Source organism: Drosophila albomicans, chromosome X (assembly GCF_009650485.2).
Source record: "Drosophila albomicans strain 15112-1751.03 chromosome X, ASM965048v2, whole genome shotgun sequence".
Lineage (NCBI taxonomy): Eukaryota > Metazoa > Arthropoda > Insecta > Diptera > Drosophilidae > Drosophila > Drosophila albomicans.
Genome location: NC_047627.2, coordinates 1,477,397 through 1,487,888, shown reverse-complemented (window position 1 = coordinate 1,487,888; position 10,492 = coordinate 1,477,397). Strand labels below are relative to the sequence as shown.

Here is a 10,492-nt window from a genome sequence, read left to right as displayed (position 1 = left end):
TTCATATTTTTCTTGATTGCATTCATAATAGAGGTGGAAGAAACATCCATGTAACATCGATGTTATCGATGTTGCCAAAAATATTTTTAACATCGATTGTTTTCTGGAAACATCGATTATCGTCAGTTGCAACCGAGAAACAGAAAGCGTGGTAAGCGGAGAACAAATTTTGGCACAATTTTATTATTGACACTGTCTCGCTCTCTTTCCCTTCTCTCACTCACTCTCTATATCTCTCTCTCTCTCTTTTGCTCTCTTGCAATGTGTGCGTGTTTGCCAAGTCTGTTGACTGTGGGCGCGCGTGCAACAACAACAACAACAGCAACTAAAGCTGCAAGCAAAACTCAATCAATGAGCCAAATGCAAACAGTTTATGCGACCCTCGTTGCAAGTGCGCACTTTACCCGCTTCATTTGTGGAGCAACCCCCAAAAGATCGTTGCGACAATTTAAAACCCTTATTACTATTGTGTGATTAAGTTTCATCTGGAAGAGTTGACAGACAAATAAATGTAATTTAAAAATATTATTTGTATTAAAATTCTTTATTATGGCATCATTACAGAATTGTACTGCAACTTTTTGAGCTGTCCCAACACAAAGATCTCCTCGATCGCCTTCTTGGCCAGCATCCCGTTGTGTGCATCCAACTTGCAATAGGAAATTGCCCAGTCCTCGGCAAAGATTTTGGCCTCTTCGAGTTTCTGATGATCTACTACTTCCGGCTGCTCCGCTCGAGGTGCTATGGGAGCTACGGTTGCTATGGGTGCTACGGGCTCTGGACAAGCAGTATTGATTGCTATCGGTTTGATGTCTTTTGATATGGGTTCAATCTGCAAAATTAGCGAAGTAAAAGAATGTGTGCAGTTAATCACAATAAAATATAACTTACTTCAATCACATCGTTCTGGTCAAAATGAACCATCGGCTTCTCTTCGTCAGTTGCCTCCTTCTCCCGGACCACGTCGCTTGTGTCCTCCGCGATATCATTGCGCAGGAACTCTTTGAAATACCACAATTTTGGTTCATTGACGTCATCTTTATTCCTGGCAGATAATTCACCGAGCTTCACTTTACGCAGCTCGCGATGAAAACTACATCGTATGCGATTTATTTTGCGTCGCATATTGTCCACATTCGCACCGGGGTAGATCTTCCGGTAGCTCTTTAGAAGTTTTTGATATCCTTCTATCTTTGCACGTTTGCTTTTGTAGCCTTCATCGGTGACCTTCCAGAAAGCAGGTAGTCGACCGTAAACTCTAAAGAACACTATCCATTTGTCCGTCTTCAGTACATCACTCATTTTGCTCACAACAAATAAACAAGCGTACAGTCGAACGGCTCGCAGCGTCGCTATGAATTTCACAATCACATGGAATCTACATTAGAGGTGGAGATCAATCGATGGATCAAAATTGACTATCGTTGAGTATCGATAGCAATCACTAACGATAGTTCTCCATCTCGAGCTTCATTGCGTAAGAAAGAGCTTATATCGATTAAAACTAGCGTAGAACAAACTTTATGGAACAATGAGATTGGAACTTAAACATTACATAACAATTGTTTTTATATTAAATGTGTACTAAATAACAGTAAATAAACTAATATTTATTAAAATCTGAACAGGAAAATCACTTTTAGCCGAATAACATAATTTATCTATGTTAATCAAGAAATTTGTCGCAACTGCCGAAATACAATCAAAAAGAGAACACACAAAAATTGCATCCTCCTACAATAATTTTTAATAAATAAACTATTTTTATTCATCTCACTTAGAAAATTGCTTTGCATCGTATTTATAACAAATGCGTTTAAAAAAAGAATATTTAATAATAATATTCTATTAAATTTAAATCAATAACTAGCTAAGGTCAAATTCTAGTGAATGTTAAGCCAAAAAGTTAAGGATGCGCACTTTATTACTTAATTTTTTAAAAAATATAATATAAATTGAAAATGAGTTAAATATACATTTTTCATTTTATTGATAATATAATGTACATTATAAACACACATACAAATTAAAGCAAGTAAGTAAGTTATAGAAAAGAAGGCTCAACTGTGAGATACTCGATACCCATTTTAAATCAAACGAAAACAGTGCTGTATTATTCTTTAAATATAATCAAATATTCCGAAGGCGTTTCCTGTAACATACTTTTGTTGAAGCCATAAAGTTATGATACTCTTCTACCTTATGAGTATCGGGTAAAATAATCTACTATGAAATTTTGCAAGTTGTGCTAAAGGTTAAAACGGTATCTAAAGGCATGCAATTAAATGTTATATTGTTCGTAGCAGCCAAGACTCTCATTATAGTATATATGAATTTAATACGATAAAATAATTCAAATAAATAAATAAACGACATACTACAAAATATTCTTAAATAAATTAATTATTAATTACAATTTACAAAATATCACATAGCAGGACACAAGAAACGTAGGAGTATTATTCTTGATTAGCGAGACGTTATACCTACATATGTCAGTCTGTCCGTCCGATGGAATGGACATCTAGATCTCAAAGACTATAAGAGATAGAACTACAATTCTTTTTCGACAGCCCTTCTTATGTTTACACACAGATCAAAATTGTTTCAAATATGTATGTTCCACGCCAAATTCCGGGACCTCAAATCGATAACATTTGAATAGCAAGCGTAATTTTTTAGCTAGAATACATAGTAGTTATTATTGTACGTAGTAGTATGTAGTTGTAGTCTTTATGATTCCTGAGAATTTTGTTCCGATCGAATTAAAATTGTAAAAGATTTTTAAGAAATACTTTTGCAGAGCAAAAAATTCCGAGAACAATCGGGTTTTAGTTGTTTTGACTGACAATCTGATATATTTTTTTCTCTACTGTATATTTTGAATGTAGTACTATATGAATATACCCAAAACATCCTTCGGTACATTTAAGTATATTTGCGGTATATTTGTAGAATCTGGTTTTATTGGAAATTGGTATATTTTTGGTGTATTTGTAGAATCTGGCAATGGATATCAGATATCTCACAGTCGAGCACACTCGGCTGTAGTTTTCTTAGTCGTTTCTTCATAAATATATGAATTTCAAAATTAGAATTTTGAGATTTCAATAGCTTAGCATGTATTGTGTGCTAATTGTGGCAAGATTTAATTAGTTGTCGCCTCGTTTACCGAGATCAACTAATAGCCATAAAGAATTTGTTGGCATTCCAGCGCTGTCTCGTTACCTGTGCCCCAAACTGTCTGCCACACACACACACACACACACAAGTGTTGTTGTTGTTGCCCCCGCTGCCTTTTGTGTCCCTCAAAAGGCTGGCCAAACAAATTGATGAGCTTGTCGTCATGCTAATTGTACGTGTGATTATTTTGACAGCAGCAGCAGCAACAGAAGCAACAACGCTGACGGAAGTGCCAATAGCCACGGCCGAAACGGCAGGAGGTAAGCATCCAAAAGAGTGAGCAGAGAAGGGAGGTGATGGAGGGGAGGAGGCGGGAAGTGGCAGCATGCGTGCTGTGTAGTTGTCAAATTGAAAATGCAATCATGCGTTCAAACGTCAAATGAAACAGCTCGGAACTGATTTTACATAAGTAGCAAAGAGTGGGATGAAGACTCAACACGAATGCGTGTCTTCGTCTCTCTCTCTGTGTGTGTGTGTGTGGAACGAACACCCACTTAACTAATCGCATGATTAATGATGTCAAACTGACACTTGAGGCAGCAGCATTGAACGACGCCTGGATGGCTGCCCAGCTCGCTCGCTAGCTAGCTGGTTGCTTGGCTGCCACCAAGAAATGAAGCGAACGTGAAACCGTGCCCCAGTGGCAGCAACACACACACACACACACACACACACACGCGTTCACTCTCTCTCAACATGCATCGTGTTGCTGGACTCTGGCTGCCAATCGCAACTGCGACGCTTGAATGACAGGTGCTGACAGGTGATAGATTATTGCTGCCTCAGTCGAAGTCTCAGCCTCAGCCTCTGCGTCAGTCTCAGTCGCAGTCTTTGCCTTTGCGTGATTTATCCAAAAAAGAAACCAAATTATATAGCTGCCGTTGCCAAAGAGCATCCACTTGGGACCGCGCGGCATGCCCCGACGATAATTGATCTGTTCAATGCGATCCCGATCGCGTCTGTGACTGTGACTCTGACTGCGACTCCCCCATGTTGCACGTTGTGCATGTGGCATGCGGCATGCCACGGCTATTTTTGGGGTGGCAAAAACAAAATCGCTTTGAGCATTATTAATGATGGCATCGTGCGCGTCTTTTGGGCCCAACGGCTTATTAGCCGATAACTCAATTAATTTCGACAAATTGCCCAAACGATTGGACCACCAAAAATGTCTTCTTATTTATTCGTACACTCGTTAAATTTCTGGCGATGTGACAACTGATCCAACTTGATCAGTTTCGGGTTTTCGTTTAAGGTTCTCGTTATTCAATTTTCGATTTTTCGCTTCGTTTCGTTTTGTTTCGTTTATGTTAACTCGCTTTTTGACATAAACAGTGCATTGACCTTGGACAAAAAACAATATAAAACCGGAACTTCAATCGCTGTACTTTTATTTGTAAACTCGGCTTTCAGATCTCCGATTTCCGATCTAAGACATTTTTCATTTAAGAGAGGGAGACGGAAACAGGCTGCGAGGAGCGATACAAGTCAGATAATGCATCACAAATATTATATATATATATGTATATGTACATGTATGTATATACATGTTAGGGAGAACAGCTTTATAATCAAACAAAGAATGCCATGATAAAATGAGATTGAAACGAATATTATAGGAATTAAAGGAGAAATAGAAAGGAAACATGAGAATCAGAAAAATAGAGAGATTTGTAAGGAAATACACTTTGAGAGCGAACTGAGACCAAGAAAATTATTAATCAGATAAAAATTGTAGGAGATATTAAAGAAATACTTTTATATGGTCAAAAATCACGATTTATTACAGTTCATAGTTGGTTTGGCTGACAATTTTGAATATTTCGGACTCTATGGTATATTTTGAATGTAGTACCACATCAATATACCAAATATTGTATATTGATTTGGTATATTTTTAGATAGTTTTGCTGGCCATCTGGTGCATTGTGTACTCTGTGGTATATTTTGATATATATCAATATACCAAATACTGCCTTTTGACACATTTTAGTATTTATGTGGTATACTAATTTAGTATATTTCAATATTAATACCGCACTGTTTGGCTCCATGAGATCATGGTCGAGCTCACTGGGCAGAAGTTCTCCTACTTGTTTGCTTATTTCGAGACTAAGAACCTAAAATAGAGGCTAGCTAAAAATGTATGCGATAGTACAGTGTTGAAAAAATAAAATGTATAGAATAGTATAAACTATTTAATGAGAGCTCTCTCTGAGAGAGCTGCGATAACTGTTTAAGATTTTAAATTTTGTTTAGCAATATTATTTACGAGACTAAGAACTCATAATAATAAAGATAATAGTTCACAAATTTTGCAATATTACATTACTTTGAACAAATGGACTAACTTCATTAATTTTGATATTTGATGATGATATTTGAAACACTAAATTTAAAAATGTGAATGAAATTTTAAAAATTTGTTCACTTTTATTTGTACTCTTTTCATTAGATTTCAGAACATTCTTTATATAGAGGAATTAAGTTGGTGCCTTTATTTAATATATATAATGTGTTGCTCTTGATCAACTGAAACTAAGAAAAACACAATTGAATAAGAGTTAAACAAGCATTTTACAAAATTGTTCACTTTTATTACAAAATTCGAACTCATAAATGATTTCAGAACGGTTTAATGTTTGTATCTTTATATATATATATATTATATTTTATATATAATATAATGTGTTGCTCTTGACCAGCTACAGATAGGAGCATATATTCTGAAAAGAAAGAAATATAAAGAGAAGAATAAATAAAAAAGTTGATTAAAGTTTAAAAAAAAATCATAATTTTATAAAATGGTTCACTTATTTCTAATACAAAATTTTTATCATTTAAAAATCTCATAAATGATTTCGGAACAATCTAAAGCATTTTATAAAATGAAAATATTTTTATCAAAAAACTTTATAAACGATCTCAGAATATAACCTTAAGTTGGCATCTGAATTTGAAGCCGAAGCCAAGCAAAGAATATTCTGAATGGGAATTCTTATGGGAATGCATAAATAGAGAAGAGTAAAATTTGTGTTTAATTAGGACAAATTACAATATTTTTATAAAAATAAACCTCATAAATGATTTCAGAACATTAATTGTATAAGCCTTGAGTATTATGTTGCTCTGCTTTTGACCAACCAGCTGAAACTAAGAAGAACAGAATTAAATACGAGATAATTATGCATTTTAGAAAATTGTTCCCTTTTATTGCAATATTCGACATCATTTCTCTCAATTTTAAAACATACTTTATATCTAGACATTAATTTGGTGAAAGTGAAACTCAGAAAAAAGGAATTGAATAAGAGTTAAATAAGCATTTTGCAAAATTTTTTACTTTTATTACAAAATTCGAATTCACAAATGATTTCGGAATGTTCTTAAGTTGGTGTCTTTATTTAATGATTAAAATATATAATGTGTTGCTCTTGACTAGGTGAAGCTAAGAAGAACAGAATTGAATACATTGGTGTCTTTATTTAATATATGTATTTGGAATATATAACATAATGTGTTGCTCTTGACCATCTGAAGCTGAAGCTGAAACTGATGCTGAGAATGTCGAAGCGTGTAACTGTAAAGTGCGCATCGAATGAAGGCCGAACAAATGCGAGTTGTGTCACTGTCACGTGATTGAATGACCGCCCCAAAAGTGAACGAGTACTCGCGCACTCACACTCACACTCACACCCGCACTTCCATTCACTCAGCTGAGGACTGACCACAGCAAATTTTATTTGGAAATGAATCGTCGCAGTCGCTGTCGCAGTCGCTGTCGTCGGCGAGTCTAAGGGAATTACCTGTGCAAACAGTTTTGGTGTTTTTTTTTTTTTTTTTTTTTTTTGGGCCATGGGGCCTACAATAAACAATTTGTAGCGCCTGAATGCACAAATTTTGCGTCGTTAAAAATTAAATTTAACTGCGGCCACAGCACAGAGACAAGAGCAAAACCGAATCCGAATCCGAATGCGAATGCGAATCGCTGGCAAAACTCTTCCATCTTCCATCTCTCGAACAGAGAAGAAGAGGAACGTTGTTGCGGCGTTGCATAATTTGCATTTCGATTCGATTGGAACGTTCTTCGTTGGCTTTGTTTTTTGTGTTGAGGCGCGTGTCCGCCGACACTTTTTCGTGACTTACCTGGCCGTTGTTTGAGTGCTCAGTTTGGTTCTAGGAAATCACAATAAAAATTAACCGAATTCGTTCTAGTAAACGTTCGTCGTCGAGCTGTCGAAATGTCGATGACGATGCCAATGACGATGACGATGACGGACAGTTCGGTCACCTCAAGTCGATCTTCAACGGCACCTTGCCCAAGTCGAAGTCGAAGTCGAAGTCAAAGTCTGTTGTTGAAGCCAACCCAATTCCACGTACGTGACACGATCGCAGTTCTCTGTTTGCTTATGTTCTTTGCAATTTGATTTGCCTGCGGCTTAACGCGCCGTTGCAAACAGCAAAAGCAGCACTTCATCCTCATCCTCATCCTCATCTTCATCCCAAAGCCTCAGAGAGATGGCCTTTGATTGATTTGACTATGGCAAATCTGTGGCCAGTTCAATGGGCCACTTCGAATCCAAATCCATGTGACAAATCAATTCTGTATGCCAGGTCAGCCAGCCATCGAGTCAGACATAGTTCATAGCATAGTTGGATGCAGTTCGATCTTTGAACTGATGCAAAATCTATTAAAGCCAATTAAATTGTGTGTCTGAAAGTAAAACAGCAATATTAGAAAAGAATTTTCAATTTTTGTTTTTATTATTCAGCAAAGTTTTGTAACTCAACCAACTTCTGCTGCTCTTCTTTCCTCGCTCTTTTCCCTGATTACCAGGTAAGCAAATCCCTCCGCTGCTTGTTTCACTCCGCCCCCGCAATCCGCGTCTCTTCTTCTCAGCACATTACAAACTATTTATGCATGCGAAACACGCTCAGCTGCAGTTGTCATTGCTCTGCCTCGTTCTCGTTCTCTGTCTCTCTTTCTCGCTCACGGCTCGTGTTGAGCAACGCGCGTCAGCATCATAAAAATGTCAGTCAATGGCAAGGGCTGCGCGTCCTTTTCGCTTTGTCCCACTGTGCGCAGTCGGTGTCGCTGTCGCAGTCGAAGTTTCTCGTCAGCGGCAGAATGAACGATTTGTGTGTTTTAGATTGAAATCAAAATACAAGCTCAAAAGCCGCCGACAACCGAGCCCTGGCAGGTACCCCTGGGTCGCCCCTTCCTCCCTTCCCCCCTCTCACTCTTCGCAATCACTGGCGAATCACCTCCGCAATAGCGGCATCTCTTTCACTCAGCCATGCGAGAGTGCGTGTGTGATTTGTCAAAACTGTTACGATCGCCAAATTGCAGATAAGCTGCTCGCGGCCCAAACTCCAATTCCAACTCCAGAGACCCAAGCCGCCAAATTAATGCATACCCTGTATAAACTTCAAAGAGAGAGAGAGAGAGAGAGAGAGAGAGAGAGAGAGAGAGAGAGAGAGTTGAATGGAAGCATGGATGATCATATTTGAAGAAATGCAATTATTTATAAAAGTAAAGTGAAGTAAATACACTGAAACTAAACTTCATTATAATGATGTTATTTGAAACACTTAATTCGAAAATTTGAACGAATTTTTAAAAGCGACATGTTGAAACTATATCAAAAAATAGTAGAATTCAATTGAGTCATTTCTAAGGAAGATAGATCTACAGTTTGTGGAAGAAAAATGAATTTAAGATAACGGAATACATTCATTAATAAAAGTACGGTGAGATAAATACACTGAAACACTTTATTGGAAAATATAAAAGTCGAATTCTCAAAGTGAACGTAGTAAAAAACAATAATGAAAAATAGATCATAAATATACAAACGGTGGTGAAAAAAGCATTTACAGAAATCCCATAAATAAAATATTAATTAAAGCACATTAAATTGAGATAAAGTAAAAATACTGAAACACTTTATCGGAACTCAAAAGAAGTTTTCATAAAGATAAAGAAAAATTAGATCACAATGTATGCAAAATAATATACAAATGACAATAAATAAAATATTAATTTAAATAAATTAAAGTGAGATAAAGTAAAATCTGTGAAACAATTTTTTGGAAAGAACAATTTTTATAGTGAACTTGTTAAAAATAAGCAGAAGATAAATAGATCAAACTAATAAAAATACCATGTACGAAAAATAATATTTGCAAAAATCACACAAATCAAATATTAATTGAAATATTTCAAAAAAATCAGTAATTACCATTAAATGGGTATTTCATAGTCGCTTATTTGTGCAAATTCTGAATTATGACGCACGCAAAAAACACTTTGGTCAAATTCAGTATAAAAGCAAAACTTTTAAAGTTGCAAATATGGTTAACTTTATGAAATTTATAAGCTGCAGTTTTGAATATAGTATATTTAAATTAAAGATTATTAATCAAAAAAGTCACTTCTGTTTGACAGGGTATAAGTCAGTCTATCAATCAGCGACTTGGTCAAGTTCTTATTTCATTTGCTATCGCACTTTGCCTTGTGTGTTGTCATAAACTTATTGAATATCGTGATGTTGCTGTTGTTGTTGTTGTCGCATGAGTTTCGTGTGAAAAGCTGATGAGAATTAGTCGGATTCATGGCTAATTGGCTTGGCAATGCAATCAAAAGCTGGCTGCTATGACGCCTCTATCTGAAAGCGAGCCCAAGAGAGAGAGAGAGAGTTGCTTGATTGCCTCGCAATGTGTCGCAGAGTGTTGAATGAATGGTTGCATGAATGACTGGTTGACTGCTTGACTCGTGTGTCAATAATGTCAAACAGAATGTCAACAGGCGTCGTCGTTGTCGCCACGCGTCAACCAGACTCTCTCTCCCTCTTTCTTTGTCTCTCGATTCCGTCTTTATCGCCGCCCGCAGCAATAATCGGCATTATCATCATTGGTATCCAGAGTCAGAGTCAGAGCCAAGACCAAGACCCAGACCCAGATCCCGATCCGAAACGGGAGAGTCAATGAGCAAGAGAGAGGGAGAGAGAGAGAGAGATGTTGTTGGTCGCGGGGCCTCTCATTAACATAACAAGTAAAGTCAACAATGAAAATTGTTGTCTAAACAAGACGCAAGCAGCGCGCGCAACGTTTCAATGAATGCCGCACGTTGCAACGTTCAACGTTCAACGCTGCACAATTTATTGAGGCTGTGGTAAATATTCGGGGCCCGTTCAAAAGAAATCAAACAGAACGCGGCAAGTAATTTGTTTATTTGGCCCACGGCAATAAAAGTGAGTAAGCAGCAGTGAAAGCCCCATATACATATATCTCCTTCCCCTTAGCCACC

At 36.9% G+C, this 10,492-nt stretch overlaps 1 protein-coding gene across 1 annotated transcript; it reads right to left on the bottom strand.

The window, feature by feature from the left end:
- Positions 1–500: 500 nt before the first annotated feature.
- LOC117572733 (uncharacterized) lies at positions 501–1,365 on the bottom strand. Its single transcript, XM_034255810.2, has 2 exons — positions 892–1,365; positions 501–832 (listed from the first exon to the last, which is right to left on the bottom strand). Exons 1-2 carry the CDS (start codon positions 1,300–1,302, stop codon positions 548–550), a joined length of 696 nt encoding a protein of 231 aa, XP_034111701.1. The 5' UTR covers positions 1,303–1,365; the 3' UTR covers positions 501–547.
- Positions 1,366–10,492: the final 9,127 nt, after the last annotated feature.